This window comes from Gasterosteus aculeatus, chromosome 6 (genome assembly GCF_964276395.1).
Source record: "Gasterosteus aculeatus chromosome 6, fGasAcu3.hap1.1, whole genome shotgun sequence".
Classification (NCBI taxonomy): domain Eukaryota; kingdom Metazoa; phylum Chordata; class Actinopteri; order Perciformes; family Gasterosteidae; genus Gasterosteus; species Gasterosteus aculeatus.
The window spans coordinates 7,082,592-7,106,167 of NC_135693.1; the positions used below are offsets into that span (position 1 = coordinate 7,082,592).

Sequence of the window (23,576 nt, forward strand, 5' to 3'; positions counted from 1 at the left end):
TTGCACGCTACAAGGACAAAGCGGTAAACAAGCCTGTTATTGTGCTGCACATAATGTATTACCAGAGGCCAGCTTTAGCAGCTTTCTAGGCTGCCTGAGATGGCGTCAAAGACAAGAACACGTCACCAACCCCCTTTTATCTCCGTGAAGGAGTTTTGACAGGACCATCCAGGAGAATTTAATGCTCGGATTGACTTACCTTCCCACCAACAGAGAAAACGTGCTGCGCATTTGCTTGTTTGTTCGTTTTGGACTTTGTTCCTTCTCAGATGCTTCAGTTGTTTTGTCTGGACACATTCATGTTCATATTTCAGACGAAGAAGTGTATTTTGAAGTCCTAACTGTTCACGGATGAAAGCGTTTCTGGAATTGCATCTTTCAAATGGAAGCCTTTAAATCTGGTAAACAACACGATTGAACAATGTTTCCATTCATGGCTCGCCGCGATTCCATTTTTGCTCGTGACCACGACATTCATAAAAACGTTCCATTTCCCCTGATGCCGATGACATCAATTCAAAACCAAAGTAATGTGAGAAATGATTTGAGGCGCCTCATATTACAGGTGCTTAAGATTGCCGCTGCCTCCGGCTATTTCCTGGGAATGAGTATAAATGAATTGGAAAAATGTAGATGGACCTGAACGGCCAGTGCAGGAATAGATCACACAGCGGCTGACATCTCCAGGCTAAAAACAGAGGTGGAGGGAAAGAGGCCCGAGACAGCCGGGACTCTGTGGGGGGGACGCGCGTTCCGCCCTCCTTCATCCTACAGTCCAGCTGCTGGATTAGCGTCTGACTCACCCTCTCCCCTTGATCTAGACCTCCTGCTGTGCCTCAGGGATTTCAGCCAAAACTTTTATTCAGTGTTCTACACTTGCGTCCTCAAGCTGCACTTTGCAGGATTGGAATGATTATGTATTTGGGTCATGCCGATCAGAACGTCTGCTTGATTAATTACCAGTCACTTCGACGTATTGCTGATGTGTTTGTTTTATGTTCTCATCTAATTGGCTATGCACAAGTCAGACGTGCAGTAAATTGTTTCAATAGTCCACTCAACGGGACACATTGAACAGAAATCTATGCACCGTTTATCAAAATAAGCAATCTTCTGTTACTTGTTGCCAGTGCAGTGAGGAGAGTCGCTTCAGAAGGGGGTGCTGCAATATTCAACAAATTACGCCAAATTGCATGGACTCCCGTTAACTACTGTTACCTCCTCTTTTCAACCCCATCTGCAGAGATCTGTCCAGTGGCGGCTGGCCAATAGAGGGCCATCGGGCCTTGCCCCACCTTGAGCCACAATACATTATTGTTTATCATGATATCCATGATATTTACAAAATGGTTATATAGTTTACTATATATATACTGAATTGCATCAATAAGATGTCCATGATATGTTAAAATGGTGGAATAAATATTTCACTGCAAAGTGAGAATGTGTGTTTGATAGGAGTGTAACGATTCATTTTAACAACGATTCGATTCAAATCGCTATTCATGGTTGCCGATTCGATTCATGGACGATCTGGGTTAATTTAGAACGATTGGATTCGATTCAGTGACTTGAAATCGATTCAGTAACTTTACTGGACAGTGCAGGCAAAGTTTCCGAGATCCCTGTTGTTTCTTGTAAGGAAATCAGGTTTAAATTAATTATGGATAATATAAACAAGCAAACAACAATTAATGGCAAATGTATTAACCTTTTATTTGAATCAAGTGCCATTTTCCTTTTCCTTGTTTTAAAAAACAAACAAACAAACAAACACACATCCACACCGTTTTTGTACTTAAATCCAATGTGTAGTTTCCAAGTATCGATACAATCGATTAGTAATCGATATATGTCGTCCGGAATGCCGATTTGCGGAGCACAAATCGATTCAGTTGGATCGCAGGAATATAAATCGATTAATCGATTCAGTGAATGAATCGTTACACCCCTAGTGACCTTTTGTTGTATTGAATCATACTGGGATGTTTGCTCAAACTGATTGGCTGGCCACCACCGGATCTGTCCGGCCTTAATCTGTATCTGCATTTATAGTCTTGTGAGAGCGAGGATTCATTCTGACAAACCGCTCAAATAAACGCTGCGTAATTACGGTCATTCAAGAGCTGCACGTCAGCCCTCTGAAGCAGAACCACAGACTCAACACTGTGGGATGCACCAGAGACAAAAGAAGACATTTGAATGAGTATTTAGTATTAACCTTAGTAGAAAAAAAAGCTTGTTTTATTCCCTATAACCACTCAGTTAGCCTCCACATCGAAATGATTACCCTTTTAAACAAAACATAATATTAAGCTAATAATACAGCATAATACAGCCTTTTCTGGCTGATTCAGCTCCACGTGGGAAGGATGGATTGATCACATGGTCATTAATCGGAGCAGAAGGTCACAAAATGTCAGGACAAAAAAGATTGCCTTGTTAGGCTTGTTGTTAGCTTCGAGGGGAGAACGGCTCAATTTGTCAAAATCAAGAGTGATACGTAAAATAAATAACAGTGACCCTGTCCAGCAGGTTACCGAGACCTAAAACGTTCTTGTGTGGTTTACTATTCATATTAGAATATATATGGCGTGTAGCTACAACACTCGGTGATAGAATCTGAGCTCCTCATTTCTTTTTGGGAGCGATGTAACACACTTATTTGCGAGTGTTAAAAAGCATCCTCCAGTGTTGGACATAAAATCATTGTAGGTGTAATTTATCAATCAAGATACACCACACTTCAGTTCAAGATGTCACAGAGAAGTAGTTTCACAAAAAGATTGCATTGAGCTTTAGATTCTTCCAATAAGGCTCATGTTGCTCTTTGGCACCATAAGAAGCGGACTCCATTATGTAAATAGCACAAGATCCTGACTGTGGGCCAAGTCTGGTAACTCAATCAAGGTAGCCTATAATTTCCTCTGATGGTGGTCAAAGAGCTGTGCTGAGGACTCTGGCAAGAGCCGGGTTTTAATTTGAAGAAGAAAATGAAGCTGAGCTTGTTGAACTGCACCTCAGCCGGTTATAATGAACTGAAGAGACTGACGAGAAAGGAGCATTTTCAACTCCAAACTCATTTAACTTTCCCAAAAACCAAACCCGCTGTTGAGAAGCTGTGGATTCAGTGGATGAAATGAAACACTATTCTATTACATGCGCCGGTTTTAATGGTGTTGGTTCCCTCATCCAACACTTGAATTAGCAGATGGGGACGAAGCGCTAAAAGCCAATATGAAGCTGTGTGATTTAGATTTACACATTTCCTCTTGGCGGGGTTCTGCAGAGCAGAGGTGGACCCATTATAGATCGTACATAACAAGAAGATTTTGACTTCAAATTGTCAGTCATTTTCATCACCCTTCCCTCCGGACAAGGACCAGGATGATGAGGATGTTTGTCTTCATGCGACACCGGCGCCAAACAACCGGAGGGTGCTGATGACACAGGGAGCGGTCTCTGCAATGCATGAGCACTAAAGCACATATTTCATGGGGTACCTGGAAATCTCTTGCTATAGATTAAAAAAGGAAATGGTTAAGTGAAAACACTCATTTTAATCTAAAGTGCACGGGCTCTCAAAAGCTTTTTCGTTCTCCCTGCAGAAAACCACAGCTCTGCATAAATGTACTCAGTGTCTGCGTGATCAGTAAACACAGCGCTCTGTGCTCTCTCTCTCTCTCTTTTAGAGGCAGTATGATTGCAGGGTAATGGACTTTTCATGCTGACTCTTCTCTAACAGCCCAGTCATTGAAAACAGTATGTGAAAGCTGGAGAGTCCAGCCAGACAAAGAGCCTGTAGCGCGGAGCGTGAGAATCCTTCCCCTGCAGGGCCCTTTGTGCGAAAAAAAAGAAGAAAAAACTCTGTGACAGGAACAGTGTTCAGAGGTGGCTTGGATTGAGGACTCGCCCAGACGCCTCCAGGTGAGATTCTGAACGCACAAAGCTTCTTTTTCTCTGTTTTTTCTGTGAAATGACACTGAAATTAGGTTTCATTTTGGAGCTGGAGGGATCTTGGGAAAAGGAAATGGTTTCTGTATTAACTGCGGGGCAGACTAGCCTGTGCTCCCCCTCGACATCACGCTGAGCATTAGAAACTCCGAAATGTAGGGCAGACCTCCTTTCCAATCCCTCCCTCCCTTCTGCATCTTTTGGGCTCAAACGAGGTGTTCCAATGAGAAGCTTTCCCTCCGTGTCCCCCATTATGAAGCGGGACTAAATGCCTCTTCTAAAATTTACTCAACACAAAAGCTGAAACAATTGCATTTCTTCTTGCAAAAAAAACAAAAAACAGCCTAAGCGGAAATTGTACTAATGAGTAACAACACCTCAGTTTAAATGCATATTACTCAGGGCCAGGTTTCTTCTAAAAGACCATCTCCCAGTCCGACTTCCTCTTTTGTACCATGTGTATCCATCTCATTTCCCCTTATCAGGCCGGCACTAAATGCCTCTGGCATGAGACAATGAGATTGGGATGGGCCGTCGGAATTGCAGCCCGGCTTCTGTCTCTTTTACAATTCACTTGAATCGGCGCTGGCCCTGCATCCAAAAAACCCCACTGGTTATATCCATGGACGCCTCGGAGCAACAGTGCCGTTAGGTGGCATCCTTCTGTCTCACAGGACTGTGAGTTCTGGATGACTCAAATACATTGTTTTGAGAAGCACATTTTTACATCGAAATTGAGTCCCACATTCCAAGCTAGTCGTGGCCAAATTGCATTTTCTCATTTTTGAATCTCCATTGGGACATCGATCATGTTTGCTGCGTTTTATTCTGATGATTATTCTACTGAATGAACCAGATTCAAAGTGAGAGTACTCTTTCCGTCCTTTAAAGGGGGCATTAGGTTATACTTTCATATATCATAGCTCACAGTTGACAGTAATACATCAGTAACTCTGCTGTGTCCCGACTCGCTGCTGAGACCTGCTGATTGTAGCTGCTGAGTCCCTCAAATCTGCCTCCATTTGGGAATGAACCTCCTTCCTACCTCGACGGAATAACGCAACACAAATTTCCGTTTTTCCAAAACAATCACTGTTTGTCAATCTGTTTTGCAACCAAATATTCCGGCCCATTGGAATTTCAAAGCACTCCCCATCTCTGGGCGCCCGCCTCCTCCCGACCATCCTGCAGCCACCCCCACCGTCCTGCATCCTCCCCTCCTTAGCGATGGAGGATGGTGCTACAGTACGAGCCAGCGAGCACATTTCATTCTCCAGCCAAAAAAAAAGCACATGAAAGAGAGATATCTCTAAAGTATTCTGCATGGTAATATATTGAGTTCTTGCAGTCTTTCGGCCGTGTTTATTTCTGCCCTAGTTAACAAGCTTTAAAAATAAGTAAAAATATAAACTAAAATGATCTAATGTTCCTTAAATTATTCCACTTGTTTGTCATCAAACAGCAATTTTGAATATAAAGTATGTTGCAACTTCATAGTAAGTAGTTTGTGTATCTATATAAGATAAGCACAACTATTAAGTACCTTCTGGAGAGTCTCGGTTGCACAAATTGAGCTCTCCAGACTGTCCAATGTGGGAAGTCGAGACATACATATTACAAAAATAATAATTGGATGAAATAATAGAAATGTTACACAGTTAACAAGAAAAGTCCCGTAGCGCTCAGATATCATGGTCTGTAAAAAACGTACTGTATTTAACACTAGAATATGAAATTGTCTTTTATTTTCCTCAAAATAACTGGTTGAATTAGATTTAGTGGAAGAGGTCACTTAGAGTTGTGTTCATTCAGCGTTGGCTCAGTCGCAGCGCCGTGATCGTTGCTTCAGTGCTAACCGCCTGATGGTAATGACATATGTTTATCCCCAATTCATCAGGCAGTATGCAACAACTTACTGACACAGGATGTAGTATGCAATACACAACGCTGCTGTTGCCATGGCGCAGCGGTCTGATCTCAGCTTCCGAGACGATGCAGGTTTGCTAATGCGGCCGGCAGCAGCCCCAGCTAACGTGACACCACGGCTCTCCCCTGAAACATTGAACGTGAAACTGACTGATCTTATCTTTGTGCCTTTCATGTGTATAATGTCTCTTCCTTTCATGCAGAGGTGTCAAAAGTATTCACATTCATTACTCAATAGAAGTACATATACTAGGGTTTAAAAAGACTCCTGTAGAAGTTTAAGTACCAACTCAAGCTTTTTACTTAAGTAAAAGTATAAAAGTACTGGTTTCAAAACAACTTAAAGTATAAAAGTAAAAGTAATGTAAGAAAGTCCATTAAGGACAAACTCTTAATGCGTAACCTCGCTCACACAACACGTCAGTCCGTTACCATGTGATCAGAAGGCGCCTGCAGACCACGTGACCTGCCGTTAGGATGATGGAAACATGGCGACATTCAGAGACACGACACCAAAACAACACATGTATCTAACTTCTACAGATAAAACCACAACCCATTTTCCAGTGACACGAGTCACACACACGTTGTTTGCATTGATTAGGTAGACTGCAGTGTCTCCTCCAGGTTCACTACGTCATGGGGGGGGTCGCACCCCTGTTTATAATGATGGGAAACACTGAACTGGCAGCGGTCGGTTATCAAAACATCGGCCAAATAACCCGTATGTTCAGGCTTCATGAGCAAATACAGAATCCCTTTGTGTTCATTTGCAAAGCCGCATTAAGACACACGTCACTCTATTTAATACGCTGCTTGCAAGTCGCTGTGTTGTGCCAGACTCTCATTAAAACATTTAGGACAAACCCACGCTCACGAAGATACTCATCTAACGTTACATGGACTCTGCGTGAGGAAGAGGAGGAGGAAGAGGAGGAGGCTCCATGTCGATAAATACCAACTTTCCACCGACCACTTTTCCCACCCGGTGTCGCTCCGATCTGCCGGCGCATCGCGGAGAAAACCAATCGGGTGTCTGGATGCTAAATGTTCATACTTCTCATCCAAACACAATCACATTCACTCTGTCCGCATAGCGCCATTTATCTGGAGAAGCCGGAAGTAACGAGACTGTTTTTAAAATGTAAAGAGTAAGAAAGTACAGATATTTGCATGAAAATGGAGTAGAAGTAAAAGGTCGTCTGAAAAATAAATACTCCAGTAAAGTATAGATACCCAAAATTTCTACTTAATACAGTAACGAAGTATTTGTACTTCGTTACTTGACACCTCTGCTTTCATGTGTCAGTTAATATATCAACAACTGCTGGTAAATAGTCTGTCTCGTGCCATTTTAGCCCTTTAGCGGGATATCTAAGCCCTCCTGCAGTCCTCTTGTTTTAGATCGTATAACCTACAGGCGTTACCAAGCCAGCGCGCTTTTAACCAACTAAAGCCCGAAGCTTGCAGCTAGCTGGCTCCAGCTAAAAATATCTGCCAAACGTCTTTCATTTCAGCTGATCACGTGCTAGAAGAGTCAGCTTTTGTCTGAAATCAAGGACTCGTCAAAACATAAGTCTGCGACTATCATCAGTGTGATCTTCATATGTGCCGTACAGGACAGGACGTTGTTATCACAATTCATCACATTGTTTTTCCATATGAGCGGCCCAGTAGCTGTTCCCAGTGAGGAATTTAACCTAACCTTGATGGTTTCTGTATCTCCGTACAGTCAGAGTTGATTTACGGCCTCGCTAATGTTCCTCATCTACCTCAGCTCATTACTGCTGAGCAAGGATTCTAGAAGACATGTGCAATAGCAAAAGCTACAATGATTATTAAACAAACCCATCCTGCACACGCCGAGTGATTAATGGCCACTGCCAGTCATGGCGTAATATTAGTGCAGCCATTTACCGAGAGCTCTGGGGACAGGATGGCCCACGCGGCGAACCCGTCTGGCTCCCAGAGAAGCTCCGCTGTCACATATCATACACGTTACATATCAGTCAGAAATATTGTGTCAAGCTTGGAGATGGAGACCACACCTGCCTCATGGTATTTGAAAATACTTTCATAAAAAGAGCAGCATGCAAGATATAGTTTGTGGACTTCCTCATGAGATGTACGCACTCTTTTCTCAGCAAAGAGAAACCAACACAGGACAGCACACACACACACACACACACACACACGACTATGCCTCATTAAGCTAACTAAGCAGTCGTCCTCTGGAAGAAAGGTGAGAAAGGGATGTACAGTGTCTTCCATTTATAAACTCCTTGCCTATATTAGCCAGGTCCCCCGTGAGGAGAGTTGGCAAACCTGCCACTGAAAATGAATTACTCAAGTGTTTTGTGTTGCCGCTCCGTGAAGACGACATCACAACAGCCTGTTGCTGCCAGTCAGAACAAACAATTATGCGAGCTGGTGCGCATCGTTTGCTTGTGAGAACGTTTTTTTTCTGTTGTTGGAAAAAGGCGCTCACAAATCCAATGCTTTCAATATCTCCAAGTCACTACACAGTGTGAGAGACAGCATCTGATGAGGAATGGTGCCGCATGCAAAATAACCTCGACAAAGAGGCCACGAACATGGACGCTGTTTATCTTCCCTTTTAGTTATGATGGTGGACAGCTTAATTAATGCCGTGCGTTTCTGCGTATATAAGCAACCTCCAGGGAGCAGATATTCGTTAAACGGGTGCATCACAGCGGTAGTCCACATAATCAGTAATAATCAAAGTGAGGGAACGACAGCGCGGCTTCCACAAATAGGAAACTCCTCCATGATTTATGGTCTAATGAGCTTATGGAAAAATCCCTGTCCTACACACCAACGTGTACGTATATCTTTATATTTAAGGCAGTGAGCGTTTCTTTAATAGGATCCATGTTGCATTTAAAACAAAGACAAAAATGTCTAAATGGAACCCTCAACCAATTTGTTTATCAAAAGATTTGCATTCGTCAATATTGACGCGTTTCTGTCTCTTCCAATCTGTTCCGTCTCAGTCACTCAACGTCATCGTCAAATCCATCCAGAGTGAATACAAGCACAAATCACAGGTTAACAAAAAGCCTTTTTAAGAAAATACACTAAGTAGAGGAGACTGGGAGAAGAGTGAAGGTCCCTGCTTTAAAAGCACCAACAGTACTTATAACGACACAAAACAATCTATTGTTGAAGGTTTCACAACATTCATCCAAATTATTTGATGCAGTATGTAATAGAGGTTGTAGTCTACCAATATTTTCGGGCTTTTTAAACACATTTTCATTTCATTTCCCTGCCTGTATGGACTTCCCAACCCCCCCTCCCAACTTGCCTCTATGCATCGACGGTGGATCAGGCTGCCAGAAGTAAGTGAATTGGCAGCGCTTAACAGTTTATTATCAAGCTGAAATACTCAAGGCGTCCTGTACAAACGTAATTTTGCACAGTGGCCCCTCAGCTCACTTGTGTTCGCCGTGACAGTGAAGGTGTGGCCGATTGTTGCGTCACTTACAAGTTGTCATCATCGTTAAACAGCGAGGATAAAAGCTTGAGGCCACTGTGACAAATGTCAGATAGAAAAACCAGTCGGCTAATGAAAGGATCATTTGGTGTGATTCATTTAAAAAAATGCTGATACAAAAGCAGATCCTGTCACACATCCTCGAGTAAACGTGACTCTCTTTGTTCTGGAATAGCGGCAGAAGGAAAGGTACACGTGTGTCACCTTGCGCGTCCCAAGATGAGTTTACCACCAAAGCATAAACATCCCTGTTCTCGCATTGGGGAGGCCGTGCAAGCATGTGCAAGAACTGCCCCGTCTTTATATTATGCAACAACAACACCTGAACTTCAAATGTTAAATATGATACAATGCAAAGCTTTCTTTGTCCGTTTGGCTCGATGGTGGAGTTTGTTTTTTCCTTGTAAGGTTACTGAATGTATAAAGAGAGCTTTCTGGATTGTGGTAATAACGTGGCAATCATTCTCTTCCTCGCAGTTGAATAGCCCCCCCCACATGGGACTCCCAAGCAAGATCAATGAAATGCAAATACTGTTGGATCTGGGTCTGCTTTGTACTCATCATCCCCTGTAAGAGCTGTCGACGAGGCTTTGTCTTACATTCCACCTGACGTCTAACAGCGCACACTTCTTTCTTCATGTTACCGGCGGTTAAATATCGGAGCTCCGTGGAGATTAAAATGACCGGCGCCTTCTCCAGCATTGGTCCACGGGGTTGGCGAGGAGGTGGAGGCTTGACCCCCCCCTCCCCCTCTGATCTAATAGGCCCATGGGGGAGCAGCTTAGTCCATCCACTACATGCATTCCCATTTGGTGGTTATAACCCTGATGGGAATGTTTAAGGATGGGAAGCCTTAACGCCCCCATTTGTTTTCCAGTAGGTAATCGATGGCAGACTCAGGGTCACAGCTAAAGTGATTTATGTGTCCTATTTCCACGGTTATGCTTCATGTTCAAATTGTCTTTGGTGATGTAAATTCCCCAATCTTCTCACAACTTGCTGACACGGAATCTCGGCTGCCAAACCCAAGCAATTAATCCATGTTTGTGCCCATCGCCTTAGTTTTTCCTTTTGTTTCCCCCCGCTAACGCTAGCAGCAAATCACAGCATGTTGACTGCTGAGACACTTTAAAGCTTGACGTCACAGCGCGAAGACGACAAAAACAGTGACAAAGACGGAAACGCTTCAATCCACATTCCATGTCTAAACAACACAACAAGGTCTTGAGATATTTCTCAAGGTACGTCTCTTGGGTTTCCATAGCACAATGAAACTGATCATGCTACACTCTTGACTCTTAAGTAAATCATCTCCAGTCGAAACACAAAGGAAATCAAATCAGCCTCTTCGTTCAGTGGAGCACAGCCTTGTAATTAAGCCACTACCTGCAGCGCTCAGGTGCACATTCATGTCTCCACTCAGTTGCGCTCCGGGGGGAACATCGATGCGGTAAACACATGGAATGTGTTGCAAGAGTGCATGATGTGTCTTAGAGCGGTAAAAGCATTCAATCAATGGGCATACTGAAACTTTGAAAAAGAGAAAAGGACAAATCGGTTGCTGATTGAACGAGCAAATGTAATCAGCCAAAAGGAAGTGCACTTCAAAGCCCGGTTGTCTGACTGCCGTGGGGAGGTGTAATTTGTTTTTTACTCTTGCAGCAATGTTTAAAAAAAAACATTTTATGTATTTATTCCAGCTGAGTTCAAGGTGCAGCTTGCAGTGTTGAATTTCTCCCATGATATCTTATTCGAGGAAGAAACCCTTTTTTCAAGCTGCTGCAGTTGGTTGTCAAGGGAACATTTCTGCGCAATGCTCTGAGAAAGGATGCTCAAATATTTGCATGGAGGTAAATACCATATTTAAAGGCAAGTTGTCGAATAAAAAAAATATATGTTTTTTTAATTTATTTTTTTACAAAACAACCACCTTTCTCCTAAGGCGAGAGCTTTGCCTCCCCACGGCTCCATTGCGGTAGGAATGCTTTGTATTACAGACAATGTAGCTGCGGTTTGGTCATCTGAAATCCTTTGTACTTTAGCCTGCCTGCACCGGACAGTGGAAGATGCAGCGGCCCTGTCCAGGAGCCAAGGACAGCTCCTTTGTCGGAGGCTGTGCAGGAGCGTGATGGACGAAGGAGAAAGGACAGATGAGGATGCTCAAAACAAAAAAAACTATAGCCTTGTGTTGGTACAACCGCATACAAACAAACACAAACCAGTGCATAAATCGGCTCAATCTAAAATAGACAATACCCTAAGGAGACAGCGATGTGATTCCCTTCACGCTCATGAATTATAAACAGAGCGAAGGAAGATAAAAATGCGGAGCCGGTATAAATTAGGGTATTCAGCAGATGTGAATCAGAGTCCGAGCTCGGGACTACTGCCCTTCTAAATGAAGGAGTTATCATGGTCTTGGATTCCCCTGTGTTTTACAAAAGGCATGTAAATTAAGATATGCATTGTGGATCACCGGGTGACACGTGGGAGGAATAACAAAGTGGGAGGCGGAGGTGATGTGTCAATCTCCCGTACTGTTTTTAGAGGAGGGAGAGGGGGGGGGGGGGGAGGGCGCATTAAGAAACTATCAAGAACACGGTGCTTTTGCCCCGTGGAACAGACAGGCCGTCCCCTCAGCTTCACAGTGAGTTTCAGTAAACGAGTGGGCAGGTAGCAGCTCGTGTTCCGGCTCAAGGACACGCGGCTGTTAACGGGCGCGCTTGCACCAGACCTGTGACCTCCCATCACATGTTTCCCACTATGGGGCCCGCCGTCTCCACCAATGTGTTCCAAGTGTGGCAGTGGCAGTGGACTTCAGGTAAAGCGCGATTCAACTGTTGTGGCTCAGGGAAGGCTGATAAATCGAGAGGAAATAGTCAATAAGGGAGCAGCTTGCTGAAAGGGAAACGGCTGTTGCGCTTTCTGACTCGTCAATAACTGCAATTCATAACTGAGCAGTAAAAAGTCCTCATACTGTAGTAATGAAAGCAGTTGCTTCCTCTGAGAAAGAATTGTTGGTAATTGGCCCCGCTGGATAAGCCGAGCTGATGGTGTTCGCATATTGCTAACTGGTGGAGAAACCCCCCCACCGTCAGGATTTGGGGGGGTTTGGGGGGGGAAGAAGAACTCAACAGTGAACCAGGAACAAGAAATACACAAGAAAAAAAAGGTCTCAGGTTCACTGTAGGAAAACAGACAAATCAATAACGAGACAAAGGGCACGCGGGGCTTAAGTACACTGGGGAGGTGCAGGTGATTGGACATAGGAGGGAACAATTGGACAAGGCAGACCATCACATGTGGGGGGGGCAACGCTAGAGGGGGAAGTGAAGCCAACTCATGGACACAAGAGCAAGGGAAATACAAAATAAAACAGGAAGAACCCAAACACCATGACAACCCCCTTCAATATGTTCTTTTAATTTGTATTATCTGCCATCTCACTGCTTAAAAAGGTTCCATTGACATTTAGCACCACCGTATTTTTGCCCTCTGTCATTTACTTCCCCCAAATCTCCCCTTACCCCTCATCTCTTCTGCTCCCTGGTCCCATCTCAGGCTCCTGATTCACCGCTCTGTCAGGAGATCAATGGAAAGGCTCTCTGTCAACGGGGGCCACTACCCCCCCCCCCCCCCCCCCCTACACCCACATGTCGGCCCAGACAGCACACACAGCCTGTTGGGAAGCTGTTTTTTTCTTCTTCTTTTAGGGTCACGTTTCTCCTCAAACCCAGTGGAAAGGAGCGGAAGTGGGGCGGTGGGGGGAGGGGGGGGGGGGGGGGGGTGATGTTGCCTTAACGGGATCCTCAAAGAAGAAGCAAACCAGGGCGCTTTCTGGGAGCCAAAAAAGGATATCAGCACAAGACACAATGTGGAAAAAAAAGAGAGGCATGTGAGAGGGAGAACAAAAAAAAATCAGGGTGAGGGAGAAAAGTTGCAGCTGAAAAAGGCTGGCTCTTCTTCACCCCCCCCACCCCCCACCTCTCCACCCACTTGAAATCTCTCTCTGTCTCTCGCTCTCTCTCCCTCTCTCTGCAGCTGTGGTCTGCTGAGCGTCACCTCCACACAGCAAGTGCCTTTTACTTGAGCAGAAGAGGGAGAAGGGAGGCTGCCTGCGAGAGAGCTTGTGCCTGCAGTGTGTGTGTGTGTGTGTGTGTGTGTACGCACCAGAGGAGCCTCTCTCTCTCGCTCTCTCTCTCTCTCTCTGAGACTTCACAGGAAGGGCTGAGGAGGGGGGGGGGGGGGGGGGCAGGTGGCGTCGGAGCAACACGGCGCTGTCGGTTGTTGGCGGAGACAGGGGAATCCACTGGCGCTGCTGATCCTGGAGACAGAAGACGGCGCGGCAGGCAGGTTCTGGAGCTCACGGCGGGGGACGGGCTGTGAGACGCACGCTGCGGTTCCAGAGACTCACCGCGACTCTGAGAAGCACAAACTGAACGCAAAACGTTACACGTTCTCGTCCGTGGATGCTGGATGGTGAAGAGGAAAACTTCTGGAGAGGAAATTCTCTTTTAAGCAGGAGTTGCTGCAGAGATTTGTCCACTAAGAATAACTTTATTCTTTTTGGGGAGTTGGAGGATTAAAGCCCCTCTCTCTCTCACCACAACACAAAATAACCTCTTTCTTAGGAACTGAGGGAATTTAGATGCCTCCTCCTGATTCAGTCTGAGCAGTAAGTGGATTATGACGGCAATATTTTGGGTTTTCTCTTTTGCTTGAAAAAAGAAAGGAAAAAAGGAAGATAATATACATCCATGACTGATGGATTTACAGCCGTTAAAGAAGGAAAGGATCCCATGCGCTTTCTCCTCTCTCCTCCTGTGGATTACAGATGGGCTTTGTGATCTCCCAGTGCAGTCTCATGGATGGTCGCTCGCTGCCAGACATTAGGATAAAGTACGAGGAGGGACACAAGTGAGTATTCAGCTGGATTTTTATCTCTGCAGGCTTAAGCTTGTACGAAAACAAGGGTGACGGAGGTGAATCTGGAATTCTTTTGGCAACAACAGAAGAGGCCACTCGTTTAATTAAACCGCTGTGTTGTGCTTGGTTAATGCTTGTCACAGTGTTAAAGGTAGACATATATTGAGATTTAGATATTGATTTAATTTGTACAATAACAAATCTGTGTGTTTGCAGACCATTTGTCAATGAACATAATTTCCTAAATGAGTGGTACCGTCTACCCGGCAGGTGGCTCGGGCACGAGCAGAGATTGATTGAAGTGATCCGTGTGAATCCTATTAATACATCCTGGACTCCGGCCAAGGCGGAAGCAATGGAGGGGAACACTGCTGTCTAGCAGCGCTATCTGATCTGCCTCCTCGCTGGACAAACTGAGCCCCCCGCCGCTGCACTCCCTTCTTCAACAACACTCCTCCTCCTCCTCCTCCTCCTCCTCTTTACACCCAAGCAACGATGGTACCTCCACCCCCCACCAACAAGCCCCACGTGTGCCTCTCCACCATCCTGATCATGAGCAGCATGGCGCTTATTGATGCCTACCTGGTGGAGCAGAACCACGGGCCGCGCAAGATCGGCATCTGCATCATGGTGATGGTGGGCGACATCTGCTTCCTGATCGTCCTGCGTTACGTGGCGGTTTGGGTGGGTGCGGAGGTGCGCACGGCCAAGCGGGGCTACGCCATGATCCTCTGGTTCCTGTACATCTTCGTGCTGGAAATCAAGGTGTACTTTGTGTATCAAAACTACAAGGCGGACAGGAAGAGCCTCGACGCCCTGGCCAGGAAAGCTTTGACGTTGCTGCTGTCCGTTTGCATCCCGGTGCTGTTTGTGGTGCTGGTTGCCATCGACCACATGGAGTACGTGCGCGCCTTCAAGAAGCGCGAGGAGATCCGCAACCGCCTCTTCTGGGTGGTGGTGGACCTGCTGGACATCCTGGACATCCAGGCCAACCTGTGGGAACCTCAGAAGAAGGGTCTTCCCTTGTGGGCGGAGGGCCTGATGTTCTTCTACTGCTACATCCTGCTGCTCGTGCTCCCCTGCGTGTCCCTGAGCGAGATCAGCATGCAGGGCATCAACATCGTTCCCCACAAGATGCTCCTGTACCCCATCCTCAGCCTGGTGACCATCAACATCATCACTCTGTTCATCCGGGGGGGCAACATGATTCTGTACCGGGACGCCAGGGTATCCGGGATCTTGATTGGCAAGAACATCCTGGCCATCATCCTAAAGACCTGCAGCTTCGTGCAGTACAGGAGACAGTTGCAGAACGCCTCTCCTGCTTTCGGGGTGGAGCTGCAAAAGAACTCGGTGGCCCACGCTCGCCCCGCCCCCGTCATTCCTCAAGTGGTAATTCAGGACCAGATGCCCCTGCCTGAGGTGACAACATGTGAACACACATGACAGGAGGGGGGTGCGGATCCTGGAGATGTCTACGAGAATATATACGACCCTCAGGAGACCAGCAGGGCACAACGCGTCACCCCCTTTAGGCCCTGCGGACACGACCGTGATCTCTGCTGATGCTCGCCGGCTCTCGGGGTACCGCAGGGGACTTTAGCGAGGATAAAGCGGTGCCGTGTCCGAAGCTGTCACGGCGCAAAACACTTGTGACTATGTTAAAGCATTTCCTTTGACAGATTTAGTTAACTGTGGATTTTTTTCTATTTGTAAAAGAAAAAAAGGGCAATCACTGCAGGATTAGAGGATATATTTTTGAATTGTGTGTGTTGCATTCTAATCTTACACTTAAAGGGTCTGTGTGCTGTGGTGTGTATTTCTGTTGCTTGGATGTTCATGGATGTTCTTGGATGACTTTAATGTGTCAAAGTCAGGTAGAGCAGCCAATGGGAGAATCAAAGTTGTGAAAATATCAGTTAACGCTTGCTCCTGAAAAAGGTGTGTTTTTATATGTGACTCTTTGATAAAGTATTGTGTACAAGATAAAAGGCTTTCCTGCTCTTTCACTGGATGTAAAAGTTATTTTTTTCATTTCATATTTTAATTAAATCCAACAAATGTCTTTTAAAGAAGCGGTGATCACAAAAAAAAAAAAGAGAAGATAATGGTTTGTTCCCCCTCTTGTTCAATTGGCCATTAGGTGCCGGTCCAATGTCATTCATATTCATAGCAATATTGGTATTACAACTTGTATTTTGAGCCAGAACATTTGAAATAAATTCTCTGTGCAGTGATGAGCCGTTAGATCAGTGCAAAGGGTGACTGTGGCGCCGCTGCCATAGGACAGAATACTCAGCCAAGAGGCAACACGGTAGATGGATAAAGTATCCACAAATAAGGACACGTGTTTAATATCCTCCTCAGGCGCTCAGTGACTATCTGTGCTTGATGGCAGATAACACAAAAGCACAAAAAGGGATACTTTCGTTCATTGAAGTGAAACCCTAAAACAACCCAAAAAAACATATGTCCTCTAATATGATAAATATCAGTATTTTTTTCCTTCCATCAGCCCCAGTTAACTCTGAGACATTTTAGTACTTTCATTGAATAACAACTGGTCAAAAGACCACAGAAAAATGGAAGGATGATTACAATTTCATTTTACTGAAGGTCACTGCTAATAAATCCAGAGATGCACAAATAAATTGAACAATGCATAAGGTAATAATCCAGTGCCAAAATGAAGATAATTATACTGTCACAGGTGCCACAGTGAAATACAACTACATATTTACAATAAGCCGCTTTTCTTACCCTCCTTTGCATAATTTCTCCCCCGAACGTTCCTCCCCACCAAGGGACTGCTCGCGTTATTCAAAGCGGACTGGCTGGTCTCGTTTGTTAAAACCCTGAAAGCAGCAGCTGGTTATTTTCATCTGTGCAAGGCCCAGCAACAGGAAGTAACTTCCTCTGCCCCAAACCATCACATTAAGACTTTATCTTCTAAAGCTACGGCATCAGCAATTTTAAATACTGTAATAGACTAGTGGAATGGATTCAGTGTGGCAATGAGGGTGTAGCATTCATCCTTATGCGGAATGCGTTGCATGATGTTTTCTGCTGAAACTGGCAGCTTTCATTGTGCACACAACAGAAAAAAAAAAAAACATTTTCTCTCGCCTTTCTCTTGCCCTTAAACCATCAGATTTGGTTTTCTGTAAGACACTTGGTCTTTAAAAGTAAATCCATCCAGGCGTGCAGTGTGTGAAGGGCAGAGACACACCGTGGATAGGTCAGCACTGCCGAGCTAACTGACAACACAAACAAGCATCAGCCTCTCGCGCATGTGAACTGCATGTGTTAGACAGGAAGAAGAAAAAAAAAAGAGTGTTTAAGAGCACGCTATGAAAACTGGTGTCAACATCTAGAACCATACGCTGTTGCTGTGATGGGACCACTGGGACACCCAGCAAAGCACATTCCCTCCAACGCTCGCGTGCTGCTTAAATGCTAAACATGTAACACGGTTGCTTTACATGACCACATTATTAAAGGTCACGCGTCTCCTGGATGCTGGCTGGGTTGCCATGCGTGTGACCAGATGATGCACTAAAGTCAAAGGAAAGATGGCTGAAGAAAGGATGATTAACTTGTGTTGGCTCAGTGCAATACCCTTCACCCTCGTCTATGTAGATTCCTACAAAACAGTGTCTCTGTTCATTTTTTAAAATCAAGCTCTTCTTGTGATATCCCCAAAGCAGCAGAGCGTAGTGTCCATATCCGTTTGTTTCTATCAGGTTAAGACGCTTTTAAGAACAAAGTGATGAATCGCTCATCTAGATAATGTGTCTTCCAATTCCACCCTCACCCTCACCCTTCCCTGCCAGACCCTGAATGAATGTTGCATTCATCCAGATGACTATGTTTTTTTCTTGCTTTGCACTCTCGAATGTTAATAAAGCGAGGAAGGCTGCTGGATGCACCGACACACTCACCACATTAACACCGACAGAAGTGCCGTATGCCAAGCGAGCAAGACAAACGGCTGCAGTAAATTCACAGCTTGACCTTCGGCGGTCTTGGATCGCTAAAGAGCCCGGTAAACAAATGTATCTTTCATAAGAGGCGTGTTAGAGCACAGGGAGAGAGCAAAACAGCACATAAAGTGAACGCTCATCAAGGATTGATTCTGTTGTCTGGAGGGTAAATGATTTTTAGATTGAAAAAGACCACTCTGTAAAAACAAAGAGGGCCTGTTTTAATCAACGGGGGAAAGTGAAGCTGTGAAAGTGAGCGTGGGTCTATTTAATGCTTCCTCCGCTTAAAATACTAGAACAAGCCAGTTCACATGATCACAAATGTTTTAAGCTAAAATTGAAAGGCTGTGCACATGAGCAGAGGTCAGAGAAATTATTCTACAGAGCTTGAGACTCATCCAATCCCTACTAAATATGCAATACGTACGTTTTCCAAGGACTTGCACATCAGCTCTCGGCAACATTTGGCATCCTTAAACTATTTCTCCGAGCAGTTGCAATTATCTGCTCCTCATTGAAAACACTTGTACAACTTTTCTTCTCTGGTGCAGTCAATCACAAAATTACAGGCGGCATACCAAGCGTTTTCCTCGCATGCACCCCTTAGACACGCGTGTATGCATTTTATGAGCAGAGATTCAAGCGTGTAGCACATACAGGAGCCCCTGGAACAGGGAAGGTCTCACTATCTTCCTCGTTCACAGTTCGGCGAGGATTAACAACAGCTGTGAAGTGTGGAGACGACAGAGGATCAAACCCGTGACTTGCAGCAACAGTTTGATCGTTCTAATAATCAAGTCACTCAGCAGGACTGCCAGCAGCTTCCAGTCGACCCATCGGGGACCTCAGGTGTCGGGGATGAGAGCCGGACGCTCAGAGCGCTGTGTAGTGCTGAATGTGAATTATGAAGAGGCGTTTCAATATTTTAAGCATGTTTCTCTCAATCCCGGCAATTCTGCAAGTTATCCGTCAGAAGTTGTTGACCTGTAAAAGATTCAGATGGTTTACGATACTGTCGGCCGCTTACTGTGCTTAGTTAGGCACCCGTTTATATGCAAATGCCTCAGTCAAGTCCACCAAGACCTGAAATAACATTTGTGACCGTGATCAGTGTCACACTGTGAAAGGAAGCACGAATCACCGTGACTGTGCTTCAAACAATTTGGTTTTTCACATGGACTTAAAATGGAGTTTACCGATTTACAAAGAAAGGAGACCGGAAGAGGTCTTTCACTTCATGTCACTTTGGTATTTGATTAAACATTCACCTTGTTGCCAGTTGCAGCCCCTGCAGGGGCTCCCTGCCTCAAGTTCGCTGCCCAGCACCTGTCACTCATTTTGATGGATTTACCTTGAATCAGTTTCCAGGCACAGGGTGAGGAAACTGCCCTCACAACTACCACAAAAAGGCATTCATGAAACAAATCGGGAGTGCTGGACATTTTTACAAGAAACAGCAATGGTTTCTAACCTCACTATTGTTGACATGACCTCCCAGCGCTACATTTCCACAAACCAGCCCACCGCAAAACTGTTGTCAGTTAAATTCAGCAGAGCAAGTCAATGGTTAGCGTGCGATGTATGCTGGTATAGCTTTAATGGTGGGTATTAGTTTATCCCAGTATATTATTGTAGTGCCTTGATTGACATTTGTCATACTATTGCCTTGGATCAGTATTTTAAGTTCTAGTGAGGCAAATGTGCCATTTAGATTTTTCCATGACATCCATAACAGCCAGACGATTTGAACTGAGCATTCATTGTTGGTTGGGGGGGCGCTTCCCCACTGGGTCCAAAAAGATTAAATGGAGCCTCAGAGAGGAGGCTGGATATCCCTGCAAAGGTCAGTATTTGGTTAAACAAACATATCTGTTGATGTGATTTGTTACGGTCACATTTTTTTAAAGATTAAATTAAGCACCTGACCAGAAAGGATTACACTTTCTACTCGAGTCAGAAACAATGTTGATGTTGAAACATCTACATCATCTGTAGGCCTGGATCTGCATCCATAAATTCTACAAGTGGCACCTTGTGGCAAACATCTCAACTATTCCTTTGAGACGGAGGGAAAACCCAATTACACGTGTTAACACACTCAATGAAGATCATTTAAAGCTTCAGCAGATATTTTGCTGACGTTTCTCATTCCAAATGCTTTGTCCATATGCCCGGTGTCTTAATATGAGCTCCGTCGTCTCATTTTACTGATGCAATCCATTTTTCCTGAAATGTGTCAGTGCCCTCTTCATGAAAAATAGATGAGAAAGAAATGGTAACACATGGCAACACCTAACCCGAGGTCCTGCATTTTCTCAGAGGACAATCTGGCATCTCACAGCAGGAAAAGCACAGGTATGATGATTTCTGAGTTCCATTTAGCCGTTTCAGTTCCAGGGCCCCGCTATTCAGCATACACGCGGACACACACAAATACAACACAGCCATGGTTCATTTGCCTAGAAACACCTTCTTTGGAGTGTGGCAAGTAAAAACGGCAGATTTTAGCACTGAGTGCAGGTCACCTGTGACTGATTCAAATAGATGCGTTATTTCAGATGTGTGGATAGCTAGTAATCCGTTATTTGAATGCTATGACACGTCAAAAGATATTTGGCCTATAACCCACCCGTGAAAATGCCGCTGCGATCCTTTTATGTTTCGGTAGTTGAGTATAACGGCTCTATTGAAACGCTACATGCTTTTTCTACAAAGCGGAACCAAACTGGTCAAGAAATGCCAACATTTAAAGACCCCAAAATGGATCTCATGAGCTGCTGAAGACCAAATCAGATCTCAAAGGTCAGTGAACATTGGACTACAGCCCAACCTCCTTGCCCTTAAATTCCACTTCATTATATAAACGAGGATGGGAGCATCTCTCATTTCTCCGCGTTCTACGGGATTTTTTGGTCACATGACAACATAAAGTTAGACAGAACGAATGAGGCATGAACCTGGCTCAAACAGAGTGAAACAATTATTCAGGCTGTTTGAGTCTGGTGTTTCTCTTCCACTGATACAATTAATCCACAATTACATAATGGTTCCTCTTCCACTCAGGAGCCAAGAAATGATGGAGCAAACAGAAATGTGTGTTTTGTTGAATTTAGTTAAAATCGCCCTTTATTCTAGAATGATCTTGAATAGCATATGATGGCTGTAGTAAACAGGATACAAGGGAATGGGTTTGTGGTTCACTGCCTTTGTCTTGGAATATGATTTGTGTGTGAAAAGTTTAGGATTAAAGGACAAATACCTCATACAAATAAGAAAACAGTGCAGATTTATTCATTGTTTGTACAAGAACAGATGGGTCCATTTGCTCTGCAGTCCTACAGATGTTGCTTATTAATAATCAGAATAATCACACCATTCACTATTTTCCAAAAGGTAGGTTTTGTTTAGCTGTCTGACTCTTTCCTGCTTGCCAAGGATTTATCAAGATGATCCAAACAATGTGCCCAAGAAGAAATGCAAATTCTATTACTAATTAATATCCAAATAACCAACATCTTCTGCACTTGGCTTGCTAAACCAGATGACAGCATGGAAAAGTGCACTACGAACGTTACTTTGCCATCTGGCTGCTTATTCTCTATCTATCGTTGGCTCGTCACAGCTACAGTTACCCACTGAAGTTAACGGCCTTTGCCTCTGATTCAACATGCCCACTCCGACGCCTGACAGAAAAGGAGCATGTCTGGTACATAAGCCTACCCAAATACATGTCTATCTAAAGAATAAAAAGAGAATTCTTGCAAATGCAACCAAGACATTACTTTCGACAGCAAGAGTCGAGAATAAATGTGGTTTGATTTCAGTCTTTGTAATTCACTGAAAACTCAACAACCAGCCGCTTACCTCAGTCTCTTTGTAGCAACCCCCCCGCCCCCTCCGCCCCCCCCTGAAGGATTAGCTACCGTAGCTGTAACGGACGGGACACTACATCAATCTTTCTCTTTGAAGAATTAATAGACTGACCTTCCGATGAATTTTCTTCATGTAAAAACTTGCAACCTATCATTTTTCCACAATTCTTTCACAGTATTGCTGCAGTATCACACCTTTTACTTTTACATTATCTGTAGACTGAGACACTGCTAGAAAGGTACTGAAGTAAAGTCTACTGTGTAGTATCCTGAAGTAAAGTCTATTGTGTAGTATCCTGAAGTAAAGTCTACTGTGTAGTATCCTGAAGTAAAGTCTATTGTGTAGTATCTTGAAGTAAAGTCTGTGGTGTAGTATCCATAAGTAAAGTCTATTGTGTAGCATCCAGAAGTAAAGTCTATTGTGTAGCATCCAGAAGTAAAGTCTACTGTGTAGTATCCAGAAGTAAAGTCTATTGTGTAGTATCCTGAAGTAAAGTCTATTGTGTAGTATCCTGAAGTAAAGTCTATTGTGTAGTATCCAGAAGTAAAGTCTACTGTGTAGTATCCTGAAGTAAAGTCTATTGTGTAGTATCCTGAAGTAAAGTCTATTGTGTAGTATCCTGAAGTAAAGTCTATTGTGTAGTATCCTGAAGTAAAGTCTATTGTGTAGCATCCTGAAGCAAAGTCTATTGTGTAGTATCCTGAAGTAAAGTCTATTGTGTAGCATCCAGAAGTAAAGTCTACTGTGTAGTATCCTGAAGTAAAGTCTATTGTGTAGTATCCTAAAGTAAAGTCGATTGTGTAGTATCTTGAAGTAAAGTCTGTGGTGTAGTATCCATAAGTAAAGTCTATTGTGTAGCATCCAGAAGTAAAGTCTATTGTGTAGCATCCAGAAGTAAAGTCTACTGTGTAGTATCCTGAAGTAAAGTCTATTGTGTAGTATCCTGAAGTAAAGTCTATTGTGTAGTATCCTGAAGTAAAGTCTATTGTGTAGCATCCTGAAGCAAAGTCTATTGTGTAGTATCCTGAAGTAAAGTCTATTGTGTAGCATCCAGAAGTAAAGTCTACTGTGTAGTATCCTGAAGTAAAGTCTATTGTGTAGTATCCTGAAGTAAAGTCTATTGTGTAGTATCCTGAAGTAAAGTCTATTGTGTAGCATCCAGAAGTAAAGTCTACTGTGTAGTATCCTGAAGTAAAGTCTATTGTGTAGTATCCTGAAGTAAAGTCTATTGTGTAGTATCCTGAAGTAAAGTCTATTGTGTAGTATCCTGAAGTAAAGTCTATTGTGTAGCATCCTGAAGCAAAGTCTATTGTGTAGTATCTTGAAGTAAAGTCTATTGTGTAGTATCCTGAAGTAAAGTCTATTGTGTAGTATCCTGAAGTAAAGTCTATTGTGTA

The 23,576-nt window shown here is 44.1% G+C and overlaps 1 protein-coding gene across 2 annotated transcripts; it reads left to right on the forward strand.

Moving 5' to 3' along the window:
- Positions 1 to 13,432: 13,432 nt before the first annotated feature.
- On the forward strand, positions 13,433 to 16,332 carry LOC120821018 (transmembrane protein 121). Of its 2 annotated transcripts, XM_040179353.2 has the most exons (3): positions 13,439 to 14,072; positions 14,232 to 14,314; positions 14,594 to 16,332. In XM_040179353.2, exon 3 carries the CDS (start codon positions 14,819 to 14,821, stop codon positions 15,767 to 15,769), a length of 951 nt encoding a protein of 316 aa, XP_040035287.1. In that variant the 5' UTR covers positions 13,439 to 14,072; positions 14,232 to 14,314; positions 14,594 to 14,818; the 3' UTR covers positions 15,770 to 16,332. The 2 variants fall into 2 exon arrangements, with proteins under 2 accessions (XP_040035285.1, XP_040035287.1); XM_040179351.2 differs by having other exon boundaries at positions 13,433 to 14,314.
- The last annotated feature ends 7,244 nt before the right edge of the window (positions 16,333 to 23,576 follow it).

What these genes read in the sequence shown, in the direction of transcription:
- LOC120821018 (XM_040179351.2), top strand. Translation starts at nt 14,819, where the DNA reads ATGGTACCTCCACCCCCCACCAACAAGCCCCACGTGTGCCTCTCCACC.